The sequence below is a fragment of the Ipomoea nil genome, unplaced genomic scaffold (assembly GCF_001879475.1).
Source record: "Ipomoea nil cultivar Tokyo-kokei standard unplaced genomic scaffold, Asagao_1.1 scaffold3069, whole genome shotgun sequence".
Classification (NCBI taxonomy): Eukaryota; Viridiplantae; Streptophyta; class Magnoliopsida; order Solanales; family Convolvulaceae; genus Ipomoea; species Ipomoea nil.
In genome coordinates, this window is record NW_017619497.1 from 4,596,529 (window position 1) to 4,622,447 (window position 25,919).

The 25,919-nt window shown below is 35.9% G+C and overlaps 2 protein-coding genes and 1 long non-coding RNA gene across 5 annotated transcripts; 1 reads left to right on the forward strand and 2 right to left on the reverse strand.

The window, feature by feature from the left end:
* Nucleotides 1–114: 114 nt before the first annotated feature.
* On the forward strand, nucleotides 115–20,570 carry LOC109165203. Its single transcript, XR_002051501.1, has 3 exons — nucleotides 115–463; nucleotides 5,404–5,407; nucleotides 20,561–20,570. It is a non-coding gene; the product is annotated as an uncharacterized LOC109165203 (long non-coding RNA).
* LOC109165201 lies at nucleotides 9,532–12,776 on the reverse strand. Of its 2 annotated transcripts, XM_019313867.1 has the most exons (7): nucleotides 11,850–12,776; nucleotides 11,601–11,763; nucleotides 11,280–11,456; nucleotides 11,111–11,194; nucleotides 10,463–10,541; nucleotides 9,836–10,293; nucleotides 9,532–9,802 (listed from the first exon to the last, which is right to left on the reverse strand). In XM_019313867.1, the coding sequence occupies exons 1-6, from the start codon at nucleotides 12,167–12,169 to the stop codon at nucleotides 9,857–9,859; spliced, it is 1,260 nt and encodes a 419-aa protein (XP_019169412.1). In that variant the 5' UTR covers nucleotides 12,170–12,776; the 3' UTR covers nucleotides 9,532–9,802; nucleotides 9,836–9,856. The 2 variants fall into 2 exon arrangements, with proteins under 2 accessions (XP_019169412.1, XP_019169411.1); XM_019313866.1 differs by having other exon boundaries at nucleotides 9,532–10,293.
* LOC109165202 (beta-1,6-galactosyltransferase GALT31A) lies at nucleotides 19,311–24,775 on the reverse strand. Of its 2 annotated transcripts, XM_019313868.1 has the most exons (11): nucleotides 24,285–24,756; nucleotides 23,371–23,470; nucleotides 23,229–23,290; nucleotides 22,885–23,096; nucleotides 22,743–22,806; nucleotides 22,586–22,658; nucleotides 22,081–22,201; nucleotides 21,882–21,969; nucleotides 21,680–21,805; nucleotides 20,256–20,365; nucleotides 19,311–19,705 (listed from the first exon to the last, which is right to left on the reverse strand). In XM_019313868.1, the coding sequence occupies exons 1-11, from the start codon at nucleotides 24,407–24,409 to the stop codon at nucleotides 19,557–19,559; spliced, it is 1,230 nt and encodes a 409-aa protein (XP_019169413.1). In that variant the 5' UTR covers nucleotides 24,410–24,756; the 3' UTR covers nucleotides 19,311–19,556. The 2 variants fall into 2 exon arrangements, with proteins under 2 accessions (XP_019169413.1, XP_019169414.1); XM_019313869.1 differs by lacking the exons at nucleotides 19,311–19,705; nucleotides 20,256–20,365 and adding an exon at nucleotides 21,047–21,089 and having other exon boundaries at nucleotides 21,641–21,805; nucleotides 24,285–24,775.
* Nucleotides 24,776–25,919: the final 1,144 nt, after the last annotated feature.

Here is a 25,919-nt window from a genome sequence, read left to right on the forward strand (position 1 = left end):
TAAAGTTTGCACTGATATTGCACTTTAGCTGCTTTTGAGCAAGCAACTAGCTTTAGGTGTCACAAATACACAGGCTAAACCCTTAATAATTATATAATAAAAATGTTACTCTAATTTTAATTATAATTAATTGTTCATATTTCTTTAGGCGTATCACTACTCTAGTAAAAACGATTACATAAAAATATGAAAGATTCGCCGTTATATTTGATTCCCCATTACTTTTGAGTATTTAAAAAAAAAAAAAAAAGTGAGGGATAGGTTTATGGGAAATAGGGAGTGAATATTGAATAGTGTTAATTAAAAAAAAAGGGAGGATATGACTAAAATTCAATTTGAGGTCCCCACTTATCATAAAGTTTTGTAGGAAAAAGGAAATTATAGGAAGTGTTTTAATGATTTACGAGTTTTTCAAATGCTGGTACATTAACACATGTAACAGTTAATGAAGGAAACCAATTTAGTTTAGATGTATTTGGAGCAGAATTATTATGGTTGCTTTAGTTAGAAGGAGGGTAGGAAAGTGAGAAACAAATTAAAAGAAGAAAGAATGGGGGAGTCAGAAATGTAAAGTTTAGTTAGTTTTGTACAATCGAGCAAGAAATCGATTAGACTCTGCGTATAAAAAGTATGTTATTCCTTTGAGATGAGAAAGAGAGAGAAGCAGTGTCCACTCCTCTGAGATGCTTTGATTGATTAGGAGGCTAAAGAGTAAAGCCTGGCTTTTGATGTTATGGGGAATTTCACATCTGGTTTATGCAGTCCCACACATAATTTAATATGGGACCACAAACCTATTTTCCTATACCAAATCTGATTAGTTACGAGAGTATTACTTTTTAAAAATATTTTTAAAAAATAAATTACAATGATGTTTCTGAAGTGAATTTGACATTGAATTGGTATGGGGAGGTGCAGGGTAAATGAATAGGGAAAGGGGTTGAAAGGTCACAACTCACATGGTTAGCAACTTGAAACAAGATGTGCTTTTAAGACTCCTTTTTTTTTTTTTTTTTTTTGCTTTCTTGTAAATTCGGTGCATCACCGCCCCTCTGTAGCACCGGACAAAATACGTGGCATCCAATTCAACATTGTCGGAACTCGGCCAAAAACCGCAAAATCATTGCATGTGGGTGGGTTTGGTAAAAGGTTAAATAAATTTTTGACATTATACATACGAGAAATTAATTAATTTCTTGAATTTTTACAAATCATAATTTGGTCTATTAATTAGTAATTTTTGTACATTTAGGTTTAAGAATTGATTAATTTTCGATAATGTCGGTAATATCTGATGTGACAATTAACGTAACATTTTTAAATAAATAAATAATAATAAATTCATATTAAATTATATATATACGATGGTCATAAATGTCTTATTCTTCTTCTTTCGTCTCTAAATCTGGAGACGAAGAGGGTAAGCATTTATGGCAACCAAGGCGGCCTGAAACTTGGGTCTGAATGCAAAAAATGTTAGTCATGATCGACTTTTTTATTATTATTATGTATTGAAAAAAAAAAAAAAAGTCACATAAGATGTTATCAGCTTTTACGGGGAGTTTAATGGATCTTTGGGTCTGAATGCAAAAAATCACTAATTGATAGATTTAATTGTAACTTTTAGAATTTCAGAGATTAATTAATTTCTCTATAAAGTTCAAGAATCTATTTGATAATTTTTTTTTTTCAGTAATGTTATTTGATCTTATTTTCTTTGGTGCAACAAAAAAAAAAAAAAAAAAAAAAAAGAGAAATCTTTTGCCCTGAACTTATATACTCGACTCTACAAAATTGTATGTAGAGGAGTTAAATTATGATGATTGAATAGCATCTTTCACTTGGTAAGAGATAAATAAACCATGAATTAGGAATTTGAACGGAACAAAAAAAAAAAAAAAAAAAATCTAAATACACCTCCAAACTTGAAAAAAGAATGCAATTCACCCTCGTGACTTGACGTAGCAAGTAACTAGCTTACTTGACAAGTTGGCAATCTACTTTCCCTTTTTTTTTTTTTCTTCATAGTTTATTGCGAAGCTTGTATTTCTAGTTATTAGGACTCTATGTATATGAGTCTGTTTAGAACTTCTTATCCTTGTCATACTGTGACTCTCTACTTTTTATCATTGTCACACTGTGACTCTCTATTCTATATATTCACATCATCTGATCTCATTGTAATCAAGTTCAGAAAATATAATACAATCAGTTCTCATCTGGTATCAGTTAGTTAGGGTTTTGTGATTCATAAAATCAAGAAGATGCAGCGCTGCGATGACAACCTTAATTACCGTGGAGGTCAACAACGTGGCTTCGATGATCCGTGTCAAATCTGTAAAGGTTTCGGCCACACAGGAGTCAATTGTTTTTGGCGCTATGATGATCCGTGTCAAATTTGTAAACGTTTTGGTCACACGGGAGCCAATTGTTTTTGGCGCTATGATGATCCGTGTCAAATTTGTAAACGTTTTGGTCACACGGGAGCCAATTGTTTTTGGCGCTATAATGATCCGTGTCAAATTTGCAAAAGTTTCGGTCACACGGGAGTCAACTGTTTTCGGCGATATTCAGGGGCTCCGGGTTCTCAGGCTAATTTGGTGTTTCAGAATGGTTTAGTTGCTAAAACCTCGTCAAATTCTCATACTTGGGTTTCGGACACCGGAGCCACAAATCATGCAACTCCGAACATTGCTGCCCTTTCTACAATGGAGAAGTACACTGGTAATGACACTTTACGTGTCGGTGACGGTATGGGTTTATCTATTAGTCATGTTGGCCATGCCTCTTTTAATACCCCTTCTAGATCATTTACATTGTCTGATATACTTCACGTTCCGCGTTTGTCTATTCTTTATTATCTGTTCAGAAGTTTGCATCCGATAATAAAGTCTTTTTTGAGTTTCACCCCTCCTTTTTTGTTGTCAAAGATATCAATACCAAGGAAATACTTCTTCGGGGCAATAGTTCGGGGGGACTATACACACTTTCATTACCTAGTTCATCTCCGTCAGCGTTTATTTCCGCTCGTGCCTCGGCTTCCACTTGGCACAATCGTCTGGGTCATCCTCATAACCGTGTTCTTAGCCATATACTTCGTTCTTGTTTGGTTAGTGGGTCTCGTGATAATATTCGTTGTCATAATTCTTTATGCAATGCGTGTCAATTAGGCAAATCTGCCCGTTTTCCCCTCCCCCGTGTTGCTTCTTCTAGTTCTCAAGTCCTAGATCTTATTTACACAGACATTTGGGGTCCTGCGCTCACTTTATCTACTTCTGGCTTCCGTTATTTTGTGATCTTTGTGGATGACTATTCCCGTTATACATAGTTCTTCCCTATGAAATTAAAGTCTGATCTTTATGTCATCTTTGATAAATTTCGTACTCTTGTTGAACGGTCCTTTAATTGCAAAATAAAGGCCATTCAGTCTGATTTAGGTGCTGAGTACAAAAAGTTGCATTCTTTGTTTGTTCAATTAGGAATTCAACATAGACAATCCTGTGCCTATACACATGAACAGAATGGTCGTGTTGAACGAAATCATCGTCACATTGTTGAAACTGGTCTGGCTCTTCTAGCTCATGCCTCTGTTCCGTTGAAATTTTGGGATTTTGCCTTTGAGACTGCTGTCTATTTAATTAACAGAATGCCATCTTCTGTATTAAATAACTCTAGTCCTCATCTCCTGTTACATAAATCCCCTCCTTCCTATCTTTTTCTTCGTGTCTTTGGGTGTTTATGCTACCCTCATCTTCGGCCATATAATCGTCATAAGATGTCATACAGGTCTTCTCCATGTGTCTTCCTAGGTTATCCTGAGTCCTTTAGGGGGTACAGATGCATGGACTTACATACTAATAAGATTTACACATGCAGGCATGTCAGATTTGATGAAGAAGTTTCCCCCTTTGCTACTAAAACTTCTTTACAGGATCTATCTACTCCGTTTTCTGGACCTTGGGCGGAATCTGTTCTCAGTCACAGCACACCTATCCCTGCCGTGTCCAATGATGAGCTGCCAGAACCGCCGCTACCTGCTTCATTCGAACCAGCCGTGGATCCCGGACAGGCTGCATCATCGGGTGATCCTGTGGAGCCTGTTGCTCGCCGGCGAGGCCGTCCACGTGGGCGGTCCATCAGGCCCAATGTTCGTACTCACTCTATGGCCACTCGCAGCAACGTAACGCAGATGCTCCTCTTTTTGCTCTAGCAGCTCAAGTGCATCCCACGGAACCCACATGTTACTCTCAAGCTGTCAAATATCCTGAGTGGCGTGAAGCCATGGACCAAGAATTCAATGCTCTCCTGCATAACCACACATGGTCTCTAGTTCCACCCACTGCAGGTATGAATATTATTGGCTGTAAATGGGTGTTTCGTATGAAGAGAAAGGCTGATGGTGCTATTGAAAGGCATAAAGCCAGGCTGGTTGCGAAAGGTTTTAATCAGGTGCCAGGTCAGGACTTCTTCGACACTTTTAGTCCAGTGGTAAAGCCTACGACTGTAAGACTCCTTCTATCTCTAGCTTTATCATCTGGGTGGTCTATCAAACAGCTAGATGTTCATAATGCTTTTCTGAATGGTAATCTGGCTGAAACAGTTTATATGAAGCAACCCCCTGGTTATATTGATGCTAACTTCCCGAATCATGTTTGTTTGTTAAAAAGATCTCTGTATGGGTTAAAACAAGCTCCCAGAACTTGGTTTAATCGACTACATACGTTCTTACTATCGGTTGGCTTTCAAGCATCCAAGACATATGTCTCTCTGTTCTATTACTCTAAAGACTCTGCTTTGGTTTATCTATTGGTGTACGTGGATGACATTCTTGTAATGGGAAGTGATCAGGGTATTATGTCTCAGCTCTTGTCCAAACTGTCTGCTACATTCAAAATCAGAGATCTTGGTGAACCAATTTTTTTTTCTGGGTATTGAAACAGTTAAGAGTGACAATGGGATTATTTTATCTCAACAACGGTATATGAATGATATTTTAAAACGGGTTGGAATGTCTGAATGCAAACCCCTTTCTACACCTATCTCTGTCTCGAAAACTGTCCCTTTCAATTCAGATCTATATGATGATCCCACACAGTACAGGAGTCTAGCTGGAGTACTGCAATATCTCACTGTCACATGACCTGACTTATCCTTTGCAGTTAATCAATTATGCCAGCATATGCATGCTCCCACCATATCACACTGGGAGCAGCTCAAACGGGTACTCAGGTATGTTAAGGGAACAGTTGATCATGGTTTACGCATACGAAGGTGCTCATCTAGAGACATTCATGCTTTCTCTGATTTTGATTGGGCTGGTTGTCCTGACGATCGAAAATCCACGAGTGGTTTTGCTGTTTTCTTGGGGAGTAATCTTATATCATGGGTTTGCAAGAAACAGAGAACTGTTGCCAGGTCATCCACTGAGGCTGAATACAAAGCTCTTGCAGATGTTTGTGCTGAGGTTCTATGGATTATGTCATTATTGCGTGAGATACAGATTCCGGGTATTTCTATTCCAAAATTATGGTGTGATAATCTAGGAGCTACATATATGAGTGCCAATCTAATCTTTCATGCCCGCACCAAGCATGTGGAGATTGATTATCATTTTGTTCGCGATCGAGTAGCTTCGGGCGATATCCAAGTCAACTTCATCTCCACAAAGGATCGACTTGCTGATATCTTCACCAAAGCTCTGCCTGGACCTAGATTTTCTTCCTTAAGGGACAAGCTACAGGTTACTAGTATACACTGTGCTTGAGGGGGAGTATTAGGACTCTATGTATATGAGTCTGTTTAGAACTTCTTATCCTTGTCACACTGTGACTCTCTACTTCTTATCATTGTCACACTGTGACTCTCTATTCTATATATTCACATCATCTGATCTCATTGTAATCAAGTTCAGAAAATATAATACAATCAGTTCTCATCCTAGTCTCCATATTTTTATTTTTATTTTTCAATTAAAAAACATATAAGCTAGGGAAATTGACAAAAATAGGTAAAATTTAAAAGCATGGGATAATCCTAGGAAAAATTTAATTGGAAAATACGGTGTATTTTATGTTGACCAAATAAAAAACGCATTTGCCAAATATGATTTGTATTGTTTTTTGAACTTAGAAAAATGGTTGAACGTATACATGTTAGTGTATATTTCTAATATTTTTGTGCTTATATGTCCATCATAAACACGCAAGGCATATATGTATATGCCTTATTCAATGGAGCTTCTGTATGTATGTGACATAGATGCAGATTTTTATCGGCAAATATAATGCAATTGTGTTCTATATATAGACTGCAGTTAGTATATCATATCATCTGCAGGTTCAACAACGCAGCATGCAATTCAAGCAGATAAGAAAGCAGCAACCATATATAATCATTTGTTCTGAGAAAACAAGCTAGCTAATTAAGGATGGACGACTAAGCAAAAGTAAACAATGATATCAACAAACGTAACACTGCCAACAATCACATGCATGCATCAACTTAAAATTGAATTGAAAGCTCCCATCATATTCATCCCATGTGGAACCATGTATACCCAACCCTCCATCTTTCACGGTGTCAACAAGTTCACCAGTCCTCTAAGAGCATCTTCAATAGTTAATTTTTTGCACAAATTTTAAGAAGAAAAATGAGTAACTATTGTTTAACACGGAGTGCGCGTGCTTGGCTAGTCACTGTTATGCATGGCTGGCATGCACACGGACCAGGCTTTGGAGACAAAAATCAAGTTCTTCAACAAGAACCCCAAATCTTCTCTCTCTCCCCTTTCTCTCTGTTCCATTTCAGCAAAAACCTCCTCAAAAACCACTCCGAAAACTCTATAGGGGTTGCTCTAACCCTTATTACCATCAATGAAATCAAATGAACTCTTGATATATAGGTATTTATAAGGGAGATTGATAAAAGAAGACAAGAGAAAAGTCTGAATGAAGAACGAGCTAAGCAAAGCAAATATTGTGAATAGGCAGAAATTAAGCAAACTGAAAATGTATTATTAGAAATGTTGTCATTAGATCGATCACATTCAATACTGCGGCACTCTTATTGGAAGGACAATATGCATGTGTTGGGAGTGGAAGTTGTAGGAACATTAATTATATTCTCAAAACTCAGAATGAAGCTCGAAATAAAATACTTCCTCATATAGGGTGGAACAGGTCACAGAAAATGTATGTCATGCACATAAGATTTTCGTTTTCCTAAAAATTTTATTTTCACCAACTTTTTAAAAGAAGCTAATTCATTAATCATAGGCTAAAACATTTACAATAAAGATTGATGGAGTGGTCAACCATTCATTACCGTCAGACATAGAAACAACTCCCCTAACAATCCTACAGAGAAAACTTGATTCACATATTGTTTCACAAATTTGAAACTTAAACTTCTTTAATGATTTGGTCAAACATACCCAAGACTAACGCTGTAGTCTTGCACACCACCTGAGTATCTATTTCCATTCTGCTGAATTGCATATCATAGTTCAGAGGAGTCACTTTTTCATTGTCATGTTTGTCACCCAAGATGATATTTGCATATCATAGTTCGAAGGAGTCTCTTTCCATTGTCATGTTTGTCACCCAAGATGATATTCACATACGCCATGACCGGCCAAAGGAATAAATAAGTAATTTTGATTGTCCAAAATGTTTCTGGCAATTAAACTTGCCATAGTAATTCATGGCTGGAAACACCTAAAAATGGTAGGAAAAAAAAATTGAACTCTAAACAGGGCATTTGGTTGGAGGGATTTTAAATTCCCTTCCCACTTAATTCCCACATAATTCCAAAGGCCATTAAATTCCGTAGTTTGGTTGGAGGGAATTGCAATTCCATTCCCCCATTTTCATGGAATTAAAATCCTATGTCCCCCCCTAGGATTTTAATTCCTGGAAAAAAAGATAGTGATGAGTCAAAATTACCCATTCATTTTTTAACCTAAAATTAATGTCTAACAACAATAATGGACATTTTTGACTTTATAATACTTATTCCCTTTCAATTCCCATGTATACCAAACATTGGAATTGAAATTCTCAGTAATTCTATTCCTGTCAACCAAACACTGGAATTTAAATTCTCACTTTATTTCCAGTAATTCAACTCCCATGGAATTACAATTCCTTTCCAACATAATTCCTCCCCTCCAACCAAACGCCCTGTAATGTTTGGCCTCTGATCTACCACTACCATTTAAACAAGGTTGCAGACAAAATTGTCCAATATCTCTACCTCTTGTCTCCTTGGAACCCCTGTGTGCACCAAAATGGAAATTTTTGTATCAATCTTGAAGGGCAATGTCGTGTTTGTGAACCTACACCAATAGCGACGAATTCACTTCTATGGCAGTGACTATTCCACGGCGCATCATTCCCTTATTCTCACAAAGGATATTTAGTGGTGGTGAAGGTGAATTCAGCAGACTTTTACCTTGACATTTGTAGATTCCTCTTGTATGGTACATAGTTTTCAAATAGTGTAACATGGAAGGGTGTGACAATCTTCACCTTTAGAATGTGATTAAATATTAAGTTAAACTTAGCCCATCAAGCCAATGCCCAATATCGTGTTCTTTTTTTAAAGAATTAAGAGAAGAGGACTTGAATTTGAGGCAGACAGAGTTATGGAATTATACCCTTGTTTATCTTAATTAAGTTTCAACACATTTAAATTTATTTTTTGCAAATTTAAATTGTATATCAAGAAAACACAAACAACCCCAAACAGTCACAACTCAAAAATCAAAATTTTATATATTATGAAACATTAGTCTCAATGAGATTTAACACAAATCACAAAACTGCATTCAGGGTCATCCCAATTGGCAATTGCAATCAACAAATTGATGAATGCCCTAAGGGCTAACGCTACCTGCTCCGCTTTATTTTTGGCTATTTCTGCAAAATTATCAGCCACCGGGCTAATGAATTTGATCTCCCAATCCGATGAGTTTACCGGTGAGCCGTCACTAAAGTCTCGATGAACCTTAAGCCGTCAAATTTGGGCACAAATTTCTCATTGTTTGACAGGGATGCTCTCCTCTGCGATTCATCCAATGAAAACCTCGAATAATATGAATGCCCCTGCAATATCAGTGAATCGATTGCAACTTTCTGTGTAATATTATAATAATTTGTACAGAAAATATATGGATCTGAAATTAGAGGAACTGGAAAATTAACCTCGGCGGAGATAGGGTTGCGTCGCACTTCACGATAACCGGAGGATGACGTAAGAGTCACCGTGGAAGCGGCGAGCAGAGAGGCGACAAGAGCGACGGAGCACTTCATTTTTAACGCCGGAAAACAAAAGGGGGAATAGATCAACGGAAAAAAAATCCCGCCGGAACCCGACCCGATTCGCAGTCCGGAAGTTGGAACCCCACCCCCCTTGTACTGCTCGCTCGCACTTCCTGCCCTATAATTCGTTTTGGAATTACAATTTATAAAAAAACCGAATTTATTAGGACCACAAAATAAAAATAAAAACAAATTTATTATTTATTATATTTTACAGAATAAAGAAAAACCTCTTATTTATATGGTTAACATATATAACACGATACCGTAAAACTTTCCTTTCCTGTGGTTAAGGATAGTGTAATTCACTGAACAAAGGTAGGAAAAGAATGGTGCCAAAATAATGATCCATAAATTGGTGGTTATGATTATGATTTGCACACTTATCTCTAAGGATCAAAATTTCTAAAAATGACAAATAGAATAATACATTCATTTTCTCAATCTTTAACTTCTGGATCAATCTTGGGGTTGGGGATGACCATTTGCAGCTACTCATGGAAGAATTGAATAAGCAAATTCTGGGCAAAACCATCTCACAACCTCTTCCCGAACCCGGCGAACCGCCGGGCAACGCCGAATATGAGGGCCTTGGTGAGGAGGCCGCGGTCGATGCTACAGGCGAGGGCAACGGCTCCACCCACGACGAGGAGCTTAGGTATGTTCCTCCCGGTTGGCTTATCGGAAGAGCCCGAGGCTTCGGCTTCAGACATGGTGCGTCTTAGCTCCAGCGAGCGCAGGTCGTCGGTGGTGACTTTTGTGTTGATCTGAGCCATGCAGGCGGATCGGGACAATGGGGCCTCGGTGGCTCTGTGTTTCTGATAGGCACGTAGACCGGGGTCGATCTTCTTGACAGCTCCCCACATGCCCTGGCGAACGCCAAGTTTCGCGATTTCCCAAGGTATCCCCATGTCCTCGTGGTGAAAGAGTAGCACCTCGCAGGCGGTCATCTGACCATCTCTCTTGGAAGCACCTGTTTCGTTGAGAAACACGACTAATCTCAGCTCAGTGAAAATGTTTCTTAATTCTTAAAGGAATACAATCAAGAACGACACCGATAGACTAGTAACTAAATAACTCATTCGATCAAACTGATAAATTAGTGACACAACAAAAGAAAGCAATTCCGGCAGCTCGATTACCTGGCCTAATACACCAACTTGAATAATACAAATCCACACGTCTCGGTTTGCTCTGTCGTGGAACATCATTCGGCACACCCTGAAATATATTGTAATGAACTGTCATCTACTAATCTTTGACACACAAACTATATAAATTCACGGGTATATCAGTATACGTAACACTAGCTTCATCAAGGAACTGTTATACCACAGAAAATAGCAAGTCATAGTACACAAATTCGTTTAACTACTAAAAATAAGAATGTTTTTAATAGAGAATCAATACTAGCCGATGGAATCCTTGTTGGAGCACAACCATTCACTTGAAACACTAAGGCCCGGGAAATGGAATTGAAAAACAAAGTATGTAAAGATAGGTCTACCAACATCTTTAATCTCTTCGTAATCAATAATGAGCTGGATTAACAGCTTTTCCAGTTTGATTATATAGTTTTGTTCAAGGGAAATATATCCTCCTACCACTGACAGTCACTTAACTACGATATTTAACCAAACAAACAAACAAAATCCAAATGAATGTGATATCTGTGCTTTTAAGGAAGTTTTGAACTCAACAAAATAGTACAAGATTACACAAACTTAAGCAGCTCAGCAACCATTATAAAAGATTCCAATTCTTTTACACCTGAACTTCCTTTTGCTCACCTTAGTAACACAATAATAAGTCTGTCCAGATTTCCAGATTCGTCGGCCAATGATGTATTCTCTATCGCTACAAAAGAATGGAAACTGCAGCACAAAAGCATAAGAAATATTAGCCACTTGATTAGTAAATGCAAAGGCGAAAAGAGCCGATGGACAGAATAGTTCATACCTTGCGCACCCACTGAACCACCATAGTTCCGGTGGAAGGATGATCTTCCAACGTTTCAGCATGAATAAGCATATCATCCCACTTCGCTCGAAATTCATCATCCCAAAAGAAATCCCTCACCATTTCAGGAGTAGCATCCTCATACACAGTTCTGCTCCGGTATTGCGGAGGACCAGTCTAAATCCACATCAAATTGTGTTACATATAGGTATTGAAACAAGCATATCATTAGACAAAACTCACAACTTCCAAGAATTTAATCAATTTATGCAATTTCCCTAAACATCTTAACTCAATATACATTCTTAGAAGCAATGGTACCTCAGGATCTCTTCTCCATGCTTGATAACTCATGTTCGTTGCAGACCGGTCCATCATCTGAATCCAGGCAGGGCCATCATCTTTCTCTTCAACTAATTGGTACAAATGATAAAGGTCATTCTCATCTACAACTCTAGATTTGTCATTTTCTTGCAGGGGAGAACTGAAAATCCCAATTCAATTCCAAGTGTCAGCTAGAAACAATCAAGAATGCAATATTTCTATCTAAGCACACAAAATTCAACAGACCTGGAGTTAGGTGTGAGAGATGAAGAAGTCTCCTCAGAAATCCAAGAAAAGCATTTGGGAATTTGCAGTTTCAATGCTGGGATTGAGCTAAACCCACTGAACACCTGCTGCAAGTTTATACCGGTAGAGGATGACACAAAAGAGTCAAAGGAATCTCTGCTAGCACAAAGATTAGCCCACCGGGGCTTCCATGCCCAACCCACAAGAACTCCAATCACCACAGCTACCCAGATAGGCGTGGTAAACACCATCAGCTCAAGTATTACATCCCCAATTGAAGGCCTTTGGAAAATCTCAAGCAAAGCCGATACCAAAGCCATTATCCCCAAAAAATCCAAGAATAACCCAAACCAGAAAACCCAGAAACAAGGATAAAATTAACAAACCCCCCCTCGATTCAATCGGATAAAGATACAGCCTTTAAGTCCGGCGATGACTCGAGGGTTCAAAAAAGGAAGAACAAAGATAAGGGATGGCAGTAAGATAGATTGAGCCCCCCTAAAGATTCATAAAATAACGGGAAATTAGTAAGTGGCAGAGGGGTTAAAGATAAGGGAAATACAGAAATTGAGATAATATTGGCGGGTTTGGCGATTCGCAGACGAGCAGAAATGGGGACAAAAACCTGTGTCCGAAGAGCTGAAAGGATAAGATTTCTGAAGAGATAGCTGGCTGTTCGGATTGCCGTAGGCCAAGACTTTATTTCACTTCACTCCCTTAACATTACACTTCTTTCACTTCCCCCCACAAACAAAATTCAACAAATTCTTTGTTTGTACGTTTCCTGGGATTGTTCGTGGTACAAAGTTGATGAGAATAAGATAATCAAATTAAAGGCGGAGGTGTTCACTGTTCCTAAGAGAAAAATCAAAGGAAAGTATTTTAAAAAAGGAAGAATGGTTTTGGTGTTTGGTTGGTGAGTGGTTGTGTTTCAAAGACAGGGTTTTTAATTCCTTTTCTATATATAATTGTGGAAGTGGAAGGTCTGGACCTAATTTGGTTTGGATTATTATGAGTACGCATATTGTAAAGTTGGTATCACACTGAAAACTATTTTGGAGATATCAGTCCCCTCAAAAACATTTAAAAAAAATTTAATTGTTTAAAATTTTATTGGCTACCTATAAATTAATTGATATCATTCCAAGTTAATAAAAATTTCGCGTAATGAGTATTTTCTGTTGATTTTGTTTTCCTTAGATAGCTATACGCTAAATAAATTAAAAATTAACTTTCAAAATCATTTTTTGAATTTTTAATTTGACCCTTAATTTTTGTTCTAAAGGATATTGACAAGTTAGCTAATGTGATGTATATTAATAAATAGTATGGAAATAGTAGCATGGTAATTTTTAGCATAAAATGATATTGTAAGTTGTTATTTTTGTGGTACAAATATATGTGAGGTTCACTTCTGATTTGGGTCAGGTCAAAGTGGATTTGCACTCTTCATAGTGAGACGAATAAATTGATATATTGTATGCTCAAAACGGATAATGGGTGAAAGAGAAAAATTGATTCTCAAAGTAGACCTATTTGAGTTGAAAAAGAACGTGGAAAGGCTTTGTAAAGGAAAATACTTGGTGTACTCTCATTTTAAACTCCCAACTTGTACTTCCTCTCACATTTTCTTGATGTAGACATTTTTCTGTGGACCCACATGATAAAAATAATCAATCCTGATTTGCCACCTCAGGGAGTATAAATGAAGGAGTAAAGTTTTCGGAATCTATGTAGTAAAACTCCTTTGTAAAAGCACTTATCCCACATTGGTTTGGGAAGTACGTTTGCATCAATATATATATAAGAGTCTTTTAAAAGGAAGTTAAATTGTATAGCATAGAGGTTCTCTACCCCTCACCGGGATGCAAATCAAATCCTATTAAAGAACTCAAAATTTGTGTTTTCTATATATATTCCTCTCTCAACTTCTTCTTACGAAAAAAGTTTTGCCAACACCTTAGTAAAAGGACGGAGTGCTCAATCTTTGTTCTAGTTCGTCGGACTTTATATTTAAGTGATCAAATACTAAAGTTGTAATCAGTTTTATCCTGAGAGACTGACACTACAACGTCCCTAGCACCCTCGGGAGGTAGTGAATTGATTTTAAGAAAAATGTGAGTACACACAACTCGAATTTCTCTTCTTCTCCTTTCTTGTTCATTGGGTTTATATTAAAAATTGTTATATATATTATTTTTGTGTATCAACTTATTCACCACCAATAAATAGTAGTTCACGAGTAAAATTATAGAGCAATTTTGTATAGTTATCAATATTATTAACTTAAGTGAGAAATATGTACAATTTGCTTGTATGGAATATATTATATATATATATATATTATATATATATAATAATAGTACAATTGTGTATTGGATCTGAGTACACTATGTAGAACTATTATTTGTACTAGTGTTATTTCGGAGTATTAAGGTTATTCTTATCCCAAAAAGTTTCTTAATTACAAGATGATGTGGATTATGAAGTGACTTTTAAATTTGTTTTTGTTTAACTTTACAAATCATGTGACTTGCGGGCTTTCTTGATTAGAAAACTTACAAACTTGCAAAAGGATGTCATGTACTTTTTAAAACAAAAAAATTATTAGTTATTATATTATTATTATTTCATTATTATATTTATAATTTATAATATAATATTAAAGTGAGACCACTTTGAAAGTAAGAGAATATTGTTGGAATGTAGAGAAAATATTTGAGAAATTACAAATTTGATGATGTGAAAGTGATTTTTTTTTTTTTAAGTGATAGAGTATTACAAGGATAAGGATAGCCTAAAGAGTTAGCATACATTATCATGGAGTTAATGGAACCAAGTTGGCGTCTTGTCTCTTGTGCAATATCAGCAATTCGCGCTCACATAGACAACTCAATTGATCACATGCATAAAGTTTAAGAACAATAACATCAACAACTTGAGGTTTGAAGTGGTAATTAGTATTTAATGTTATCTTATATGCATGTTTAACAAACTTGGACTATAGTGTTTTGATTATTACATTTAGCCGGATCCGTCTATATGGCTAGACTAGATCAACGGAGAGTTCTGAGAATATTTCAGTCTTACTAGATCGGTATAAGGCCGTGTTCGAATTCTTAGAACCGAACAAAATGAAAATCCTAGTTAGGTCGAATGAATAAATGGATAAGGCTAGGGCTTCAATTCAATTCTGGGGAAAGAAAAAGCAACGAGCTTTGGTTCTTAATTTGAATGATTCCCTAGCTAATTAGACGTTAAAAATCAAAATAGATTAGTGCCCGCGGCGGGAAGGGGGTTCTCGCCTCACGAGTGGATTCTTTATTTTTTTGTAATGAATCCTACTTATTCTGGAATGGAGATTAGTGTGTAAAAGAAAAAGTATGTTGATAAAGAAAGTTTTTCCGAAATCAAAAGAGCGATTCGGTTTTCAAAATAAAGGATTTCTAACCATATGATTATCCTATTCTAAAATTCCTATAATATTAATATAGATCGATGAAATGGAATGGGGGAGTCTAAGGAGAGTCTAGCGAATCCGTTTAAAGTTTACCAGGTTCCGAGGTATTTCTTATTCGAACTAGGATAGGTCATGACTCAATATTTCATCAAATATGATTTTATTATGAATCAACTGAAATTAAAGTTGATGTATACGATTAGAGGGTGTCGCTTTTTTCTTTTCATTTCTGGTCTTCTCTTCATGCATCTTTGTAAGAAAATCCTAAACAAAGAATTTTGACATTTATCTAAAATCATATATCATTTATAACAAAATTTTTATGTTTTTGATGGATTTTTCAGGTATGATTATGAAAGAAAAATGAAAAAAAAAAAAAAAAAAAAAAAAAAAAAAAAAAAAAAAAGACAAGCTAAGTCTACCCCCACCCCCCCCCCTCCCCCACGAAAAAAGAGAGAGTATAACGCGCCCAGGGGCCTGTGCAGTGCACGCATCTGTTAGACGCGCATTTCAGCACACCCTTCTTCCTCCACGCAGTCGCACTGCTGGAAATTATGGAATTTCCGATCACCTGAAAGTGATCTTAAATCAAGTCGAAAGTCTTGTTCCGACCACTTTTGGTATTCGGAAAAATATTTGTTACTATTTCTGACCACTTTTTGCTTTCGACTTGATTTAAGATCACTTTCAGGTGATCGAAAATTCCATAATTTCCAACAGTGTCGACATAACCCACTTTTATGCAAAAACTACTTGTAGGAGGATTTTTTTTTTCTCTCACCTCACCCTCTCTATTCCAATCATCTTATTTTTTTATTTTTATTTTTATAAGATCATCTTATTTTCTTAAAAATCCCACCAAAATCTATTGGTGGGGATGCTCTAACTATATCTTTTATTTTATCAATAAAAAGTAAGATAAAAGTACCACTACCTAAACATTTAACTTTACTTTTTAAAATATGACATGATATATGTTATAGACAATATAAATTTATTCATGATAAATAGTATAGGTTTTATATATTTTATCAGGACCATTTGTGTAGTGATACTGATGCGCAAGAGTTCGGAGCTTTGAGCAGTGATAGCTGAGCCGCGTTCACATTTTTCACGTTTTATACTTTATTTTCTAGCTTTTGAGTTTTCCTTTCAAAGAAGTCTTCCTGTATAATAATATGTGATTAAATAAATACCTAATGTAAAAAATAATAATAAATAAATAGTCAGCATTATAAAAAAGAAAAGTTATTATTATCCAATGTTAAAATAAGGACACACGATAAGTATATACTCCGTAGTATATAAAATGTTCTGCTTTAGAACCATTCAAGGACTATTATTTTCATGCCAAAATTGATTACATTGGTTATCCCTCCGGCTAAAACATGTCAGAGTATATAATTTGTAAGGGTATTTTTTTCATTAATGTATAATATGCCAATTCCAACATGGAGGCCACAACCAAGCTGCTTCGGGATACTGTTGGGCGCCGGCCGGGTTGGATAGGAATAAATTAAAATAGAAAAGGAGAAAGAAGATTTTTTTTTTTTTAATTATTGTAAGTATATATACAAGAAAATAAATATAATATACACCTTAAAACTGCATTAGATTCAGCAAACTAGTCAAGATCATTATTCATATGTGGATGAATTAAATATAAATTTATTAGTTATCCTATGAATTCAAAGCGTGTTCAAGTTTTTCTTCATTCTTGTTAGGGAAGACTGAAGAGAAGAACATATATTATAAATGTCAACTTAGTTGGTTTTTAAATAGGAGTGTTCACTTCAAGATATGAATTGCGAAGGTCAATTCAAATCAGTGTCATCAAAATACTTAATTAAGAATAATGTGAATACATACAGTAAATTTATTTTGTTGTACATTGGTGCTCGGAGAGTCGGTGGGTGCTAATATAATTATAAATTATATTATGAACTATAGTGGATACTATGTGCTTTGTGGATTTTAGTCTAAATTATTTATATGCAATAAAATAAAAGTACATAATACACTCTAACAGCCTATGGCTCTGTTGACAAACCTAGCTGAAAAACTATATGCTAGGAGCTGAAAGCTGAAAAGGAGCTGAAAGTTGAAAAGCTATAAGCTCGGAGCTGAAAACTAAAGAGCGGTTAAGTTAGCTGTTATGATTGAAAGTGTTTGGTAAAATTAGCTTTTTGATAAGCTGATAAATGTAAAAAGACTAAAAAGGACATCTTCATAAAATTTAAATTAGTTTGTTTACATATTAAAATTTAACATTTTGTCTTTAAAAAAAATAACATTTTGAAATAAAACTATTAGCATAATCATGATCTAGCATCTCATAATAAAGTAGCAATATTATATTGTTGCAAATATAATAATAATAATAATAATAATAATAATAATAATAATAATAATAATAATAATATTTGCGGTGAAAGTTACGAGTAAAGGAGAAGAGAAAAGATTTTAATTGGGAAGGATAAATTATGTCATTTTTTTTAAAATAATAAGGATAAAGATGGGAAAATATTTAGGAAGCTAGGAGCTTATTTTGAAAAGCTACCTAAAGTAACGTTCCAAAATAAGCTCTTATTTTAATCTAGGAGCTTATTTTGGGAACATTATCAAACAGAGTTTATAGCTTATTAGTAGCTTAAAATAAACTATAAGCTCCTAAATAAGCTCTGCCAAACAGAGCTTAACTTTTCAGCTAGATTTGTCAAACAGAGCCCATAGCTGATAGCTATTAACTGGTTGAGTTAGTGGGTTTGACTAGTTAATAATATTAGCTGATTGTAAAAATATATTTGATAAATTAACTGTTAGCTGATTCTTTAAAAAAAATGAAAAATAAGCTACCAAAGTGGGTAGCCCACAATCACTCTCCTTACACTTTCTATAATCATGAGATGTCTCATAATCTCACTCCCACATTCAAAATTTGCGACTATAAATATAAAAACCCCATTTGGCTAATTAAATCGCACTGCCATTGACTTATCGAACTAATCTCAGCCATTGAAAAGCTCTCATTGTTCTCAAAAGTCACAACAATCATGTGCTTAGTTGAAAGCCCACTTCTTGAAGATCAGAAACACGATTTTGATTCTTAAAATAAGGGCAATAATAGCAGCGCCGTTGTCCGCCTCTCCGGGTCGGCGCGACACTGACAACATAAGCAACGAGGATGACCGGACATGAATGACTGTTTTAAGGTTTTGACGCATTCTCAATTTTAACCACCAATTCTTCGGCACGCATTCACCACCGTCCACTGGCTTTAACGTGAGATCATCATATTCTTGATCGCTGTCAACTGTCAATCCATCCCACCAAAACCTCCGTCCAGTAGCCCAACAACCTCCGGAGTGTCCATATGTATAATTATGGAACTCTATCTGCCACCGCTCTAATACCACTTGTTACATCAAATATTTACTATTATAGTTCAGAGCAAATATACAACTTTATTTCTTTATATACTGTCATATTTTCTAGAGACATCTCAGGCCACCAATTGCTGAATTTGACTCTTCACCGGTCTCTGTCCAACACGTCGTCTCAACTAAGAGCCTATATTTTATATGCTCAACACGCCCATCTCCACTTGTGCAAACTATATGAACCGTTTAAAGGATGTTTTCCGTCGCAATTTAAAAGTTATACAATCCTTTTAGAATTATTGAACTCTAAGGTAAGTGGACGAAATGTATGTTTATGGTGCTGCATCCACTTTCACAAGGAAAGAAGGTACTAAAAGATGCTTTACATTTTTGGTTGGTCTGTGAAGATAAATGATAATGGTAGGTCCACAATTTCTTCCATGAAAAACATGCATATTTCCATTGGCATAGTCCCTATGCTTTTTATGTCAAATAATTGCAATCAATAGTCCTACCTTTACCTTAACCTGCTTTACATATCTTTAATACTTTAACCACTGCATAACTGGTCCAAAGAATTCCACCAAAATACTCAAAAAAAATGGATATTTGAATTCCTAACTAACTAACTAGTATATATCTCTTCACAGGTTTGTATATGTGCAACAGGTTAGCGGTTTACTGCAATCTGTGAGTCTTTCATGAGCAAAAATGGCGTGGAACGATGTACACAGGTCGCATTTCTGATTACTGCACACGGACATATACATTCCACCGTCAAGATCCCTTCCCGAGGGAGGGCAAGAACAAAAACCGCAAAGACAATCTAATGAATAAATAAGAAGAGATTCGTTAAGTACACAAGTTCTAAAAGCTGGTATGCCAGATTGCTCCATCGCCCTCTCCGCATCTCTGGTGCACCTCTTCCATTCTTTCTACCGATTTACATACCCCGCTACAGCTCCAATCAAATGACGCAGCACAAAGGTTCCCCGCCTGGGACTTCCACTCACAATCTTGAATCAAAAGGAAAGAAAAAGTACTTATCAATCAAAGGTGCTTCTTTTCTATACAATCTGACATTATGGCTCCACTTTATATAAACTTTCATTTTTCCAGTGGGATCGCTTTAGTAATTTCTAATTCTTTCCACAATAGAAAAAATATATTCCATAAATAAACATGTATATATACACACAGCTACTAGTATTTATAATACCAGCGGGTCAGCTGGGTGTAGGTGAAGAGCATTTGACTGTTAGATCTTGACTGATCAAACCCGTAGAAGTAAATGCATAATTGAAAAAGCTAAGTGTGCCAACTATGACTTTGTTGGAGGCTGATGAATAGGCTCAACAGTGATGTTTGTTCATCTAATGTCAATAAATTCAAACCGTAGAAATAAATGGGCCATTGAATATTTGAACTAGAGATGAAATAAACCTTGCTTTTCAAGAAAATTAATAGAGGTGCAACCGATAGTAATGCTCCCTTAATAGCCAATAAAAGTACTCCTGGAAAGTAGATAGTAAGCCATTTGCAAAACTTAAATGTCAAGCATCTTACCAGGCGGTGTCCCACAGCACAAGCTTCGGTCATCTATATGCTCTACATCAAGCCCAATAAACCAAGATCCAAGAGAAACGTCTTCATTTGCATATCGATGAAGTATGTTCCTAAGAAAATATATAATTTAACTAATTAGGGGGTGTTTGGTAAATAGCTGTTAGCTAATTGGGTTAGTGGCTTTGACTAGTTGATGGCATTAGCTGATTGCAGAAAGATGTTTGGTAAATTAGCTGTTAGCAGATAGCTGATTACATGCAAAATGACTTTCTCAAAAAGCTGATCGAAAAAGCTGTTTTGAGCAGCTTTTTGAATTTTAGCATTTTGGAGCAATAAGTTGTTATAAAAAGCTAATTAATCAAACACTTAGGCCCTGTTTGGTAAAATGGCTGTTAGCTGATAGCTGTTAGTTGTTAGCTGATTGTGTTAATTAGAGGGTATAAATAGTTGATAACATTAGCTGATTGTAGAAAAGTGTTTGGTAAATTAGCTGTTAGCTGTTAGCTGTTTGGTATAATTTATTTTCTCAAAAAGCTAATTGAAAAAGTTGCTTGGGGTAGCTTTTTCAATTTTAGCCTTTTGGAGTTGCAAAAAGCTAATTAACCAAACATTTATATTGATATTTTAACTAAATCAAACAATTAATAGTGGTCAAATAAGCCAAAATTGGCCTATAGGCCAACTTTTTACCAAACAGGACCTTATATTGATTGTTTAACCAAGTCAAACAGCTAATAGTGGTCAAATAAGCCAAAATTGGCTAATAAGCTAACTATGTTACCAAACAGGGCCTAAATGTTTTGATATCACAGTACTATACAGCTCACAAAAACTCTAACAGCGTGTTTGGTTCATTGAATAGGTCGGAAATGGAATATCATTCCCGGGAATAGACCTCTTACATTGTTTGGTATGTCTTTTCATGGTTGGGAATACCATTCCCGGGAATGAGCTATTCCCTTGCAGGGGGAATAGCCATTCCTAGGGGACCCTCCTGGTATTAGCTATTCCCAAGGGAATAGTTTTTGTACTCTAATATCGAAAATACCCTTTTTGTATATATATATATATATATATATATCACCACCGCCACTAGCACCACCAACACCACTGCCATCGCCACTCGTCGCCACTGCTACCGTTGCCACCGCCACCGCCGCTACCATCGCCACCACCAACACCACCACATAATTTTATAAGGGTATTTATGTCTTTTAAAACATATATCCTTTCTATTCCTTAAACCAACCAAACACTGTTAATATAATTTCTAAAGTCTATTCCTTCCGTGAACCAAACAATAGAATACAATTCATATTCTATTCTTTGCATATTCCATTCCTTATGGAATAGCATTCCTATTACCTCAAAATTCATTCAGTGACCCAAACGTGCTGTAAAAGAATTTGAAGAAAAAGCAATACCTGTTAATCGATATATAGGTAGCCAAATCCTTGGAGATTGCATATATTTGTCCAGTTGCATGCCTAAAGTACTTATTACCCTCCTCCCCAAATTTCCAGTATTCTGGTTCATGATACTTCACACCTCTGCAAATCACATATATAGTAAATGAAATTTAAACACTACTTAAGCAGCTGATCATACACCTGCATGCATGCTTACTTCTGTGCGAGAACGGGCCCAGACTTCATGCAGCCGACATAAACACGAGGTTTAGACCGATGACGGGCTAAGATTGAACCTACTATACCTGTCGAGAGAGGTTATTTAATAAAGAATCTATCACATGATTCCTCCAATCACGAAAAGCCTGTAAGCTGTGAATTTGTGTCAGAATGACTGAATGAGACGGAATCCTCACCAAGATTGACATGCACATCGTCATCGACTTTGACATAGAAGTCGGCATCCCACTTTGCTGCAGCAGTTGAAAAGTAGATTTGGGTTTTTGTCGACAATTCATGATATCCCTCTATATGGTTCTGCATATGCAAGTCAATTGTCATATAGTGCCATAGCAAATACAACAACCCGAGATCCCCTAACTGAGTCCCAAAAGTTCAAGAAAGACAAATAAGATGTAGCATTGTTAGTTAGTTCCCACAAATAACAGACAAATTGTGGGTTCAAGTCGCGCCTCAAGGGTACCTGGAAACCACAAATGATACTCTTACAAAAATTGTTCGGGATTTTTTAAATTTTAGCTACTCTACTTTATGATCCCGATCACATGCATGATGATGTCATAGTGCCAAATGTAGCTAAAGTGCTAAACCTCAACAAAAAACGCACCTGAAGTATTAAAAAATTCTTAAAAGAGTAGTGCACATTAACATCATGTATGTGTGCCAAAAAGAAGTGAATACCAGTCTTAAGAAATCTTTATGTTGTGTTTCTTCAGCGTCAATAGCACGGTCCAAGACTCCACCTGGAGTGGCACTGAACAGTGAAAAATATATCTCATTAATTAAGCAACAAAGGATGGCCCTGTACCAAAATCAGTTTCATAGTTGCAAAACTTACCTGTGCCCTATCACAAAACGCATTATAATACCTTTTTCTTTCTCCAACTTCTTCAAATTTTCCCCTGATACAAATCAGAAGAAATTGAACAACCAAATATACATTGTCTACAAAGGAGCTAATTAGAAATCAGATAATGAACCTTTAGGCATCCAAGTTTCTCTAATTGAATCTCTGCGCTTTCTGCTGCTGAAAGCTGTAATGATTCCCATGACAAAAAAGATTTTTCGGCGATTATTCATAGGTTCATTCCCTAGTTTTCCACCTTCCTCGTATCTTTCCTCATTGTCTGCTTGAGTAGCTCTGGCTGAAGCAAGCTGCATTTCCAGTGAAGATATTGTTTTATCCAATTCCCTGAAACATTTGACCCATTGATGCAGTGTTAAATAGATTCTAAAGAGCGCATCCAAAACTAAGTCTCTTGATACTTGTGATTAACATCGTAGAAGAAATTGAATTCATAACAAAGGTGGGAAATGGAATTACATGATCACGTCATGTGTTTTGGAAACTCGAGATAGGATATCCCTTTCCTGAAAAGAAGCTTCCTGCAATAAATATGAATGCCATCTAAGTTACTATAGTAAAGTTTAAAAGGCGTAGAACATTATTCATCACCTGAACTTGCCTTTTGTTGGCACTTAGGAACAGGGAGCGAATCTCCTGAGTTGAGTTGTTTTGGAGAAAAACCATGTGCTGTTTTGATGGGTCCATGAACTGACCACAACCTAGAAAACAACTTAAAACAAACTGTCAAAGCATTTAAATTTGAAGAAACATATTTAAGAATGTCCACACGGACCACACTATACAAGCAGTTGAAACTAGACCAGTCAAAGCACATGGCCAAATCAATGCAAACTAGGCAGTAGAAATCCTGAACATTATTCATGCAGTGAATGGAACCGCTTATGCCAAACACCATTGCTGGTGTTAAGTAGATTCCTGGGGAAGTTTAATAAATTGTACAAAACCAATAAAAATCCTATAAAACAGCTTTCCAGGTTTGAGTATTATTTGAAAGATACAAACTTTCATTGATTAACCAAAATGAGATGTGGCAAAGAATACATACAGGTAACTTTGTTTCTACAATCTAATGATCATGGATCAAAATCGATGTGAATTGCTAGAATTTCAATCAAAACCAGTGCTTGTTCTTGTGGAAAATGAAAAGGCACGAAATGTTCCTCCAATCTCCCAGTTAGAAAGGGATGAAGCGAAATCCACACACAAAGAAATATCAAACATAAGAGTTCAAAAACTGAAGCTTTGAATCCCTCCCTAAATCAGTGCAAAAATTACAGTCGTTTTGAATCTGGGTTCCCTAACAATACCCACCCCAAAGAAAATGAAATTATGCTGCAACCCAGCGTAGTAAGGGGGGACCCCATCCCATTACAACGATCAAATCTGGTACCATACCATCAATTTGGTGCTATCAAGCTCAAAACGGAGAAGATCGATCAAGCATCTATTTCAAGAAAACAAAATACTCAATTTACTCAAGAATGAAAGCAGTAACAGAAAGCTGAGGAAGACCTGTTAACAACAAGAACACCCAAGCAAAAGCTGGCAATGCAAAGCAAGAAGACCCATCTTGAAGATACACCCTGAGCCTTCCCGGACTTATACAGAGGCGGCCTAGTCCCCGGAATCAACCCCATTTTTACCAATCCACACAGTACAACGCCTGAGACAAGAACCCAGCTCACAGCTGTACAAGTTTAACCGCTCCTTAAACCCCTTAAATTACAGCCATTAAACAAAAACAGGGAACTAATGGCTTCATTAAGCCCAACATTGAAGATGAAACACCGAAGAAGAAGAAAAAACGGTGGGGGGACGAAAAAGGAAGAATCTTGATTCTATGCTACCACGTCTCGGAGCCAAAGTAGCACAATTGAAAATGACTTCACGAGACCACAGTTGAAACCTCAAACCACCAACCAATCAACTTTTTGATTTTCCAATTCTTGAGAGATACGGAATAGTGAATACAACACATCAATAAATACTCCCAAAAAGACAAATTTCACACCTCACTGCACAGACACACTTCTCCTGGCCCTGGCTTCCAAATTCGAAATTACCACTTCCTTCTTAGCTCAATCATGTTTTCGTTTTGCTCCTTCTTTTCTGAAATAATTATATTTTGACCCCTCAGGTTTTTATAAGGAATCCTATTATTTTAAAGTGGGATAAGAATTAAATAAGTCATTCATTTTATATATAAAAAAAAGTACAATTAAACCATCAAACTCTAAAAGATTCCAAATAAGCCATTGAAATTGAAAAAAATGATGCAATTAGACCCTTTTTACCTCTCATAGCAGGTGAATAATAAGATATAGTTGATTTAGGGGTGACCGTGATTCCAGTTTCGAACCGACACTTTCGAATTTCATAAAACAGCGAACCGACAGTTCCATTTTGAACCGTCAATTTGAATCGGGATTTTTTTTAAAAAAATCTATTTTCTATTTTTAAATATTCCAAATTCAACAACTTTTCTTCTTCTTCTTCTTCTTCTTTTTTTTTTTTTTTTTTTTTTTTGAAATTTTGTCATTATGAAATTTTCTTTTTAAATGGGTTATATCAAATATTTAATTTTAAAGTTAAATTAAAAAAAAAGGGCTTGAACTTAATAATACGTAGGCAACTTAATCTTGGTAAAATAAATGCAAGCCCAATTTTTTTTTTTTAGTTTAAATATATATATATATATATATATATTTTTTTGAAAGTTACTGGCTCTATTACATTATAGTATCTGTTCATATACTTTCTCAACCTACTGAAACACAAAGAACCAATAACGCCTCCACTGAGGCTTGAACTCATAATCTTCCAAATGGAAGTCCAACCCGGATACCATTAGACCACATAGTCCTGGTTAAAGTTTAAATATATGATATAACTATTTTTTAAAATTCCATAATGAAAAAATTCTTTAAAAAATTAATGGTTAAATATGGAGTATTTTAAGAATAGGAAATAGAACTTACCAACATTTTTTTTTAAATAGGTTTGAACCAGCAATTCAAACTAGAATTGTGATTCGTCATTTTCTGAAATCAGAAACCGGAATCGTGATCCCCCTAAGGCATTTATAAACCTATAATGTGTTGTTAACCTACTATATGATATAAAATAGTTTAATTGTATCATTCTTTT

Bases quoted from the DNA above. Each gene is read 5' to 3' on its own strand.
- LOC109165201 (XM_019313867.1), bottom strand. From the start codon at position 12,169: ATGGCTTTGGTATCGGCTTTGCTTGAGATTTTCCAAAGGCCTTCAATT. The intron at 11,764-11,849 runs GTCTGTTGAATT...TGGGATTTTCAG, and splicing joins TCTCTCACACCTAACTCCAG to TTCTCCCCTGCAAGAAAATG. The intron at 11,195-11,279 runs GTATGAACTATT...TTTGTGCTGCAG, and splicing joins TGGTTCAGTGGGTGCGCAAG to TTTCCATTCTTTTGTAGCGA.
- LOC109165202 (XM_019313868.1), bottom strand. From the start codon at position 24,409: ATGGGGTTGATTCCGGGGACTAGGCCGCCTCTGTATAAGTCCGGGAAG. The intron at 23,097-23,228 runs GTAATTCCATTT...CAAATGTTTCAG, and splicing joins AAAACACATGACGTGATCAT to GGAATTGGATAAAACAATAT. The intron at 22,807-22,884 runs GTTCATTATCTG...GATTTGTATCAG, and splicing joins AGAAACTTGGATGCCTAAAG to GGGAAAATTTGAAGAAGTTG.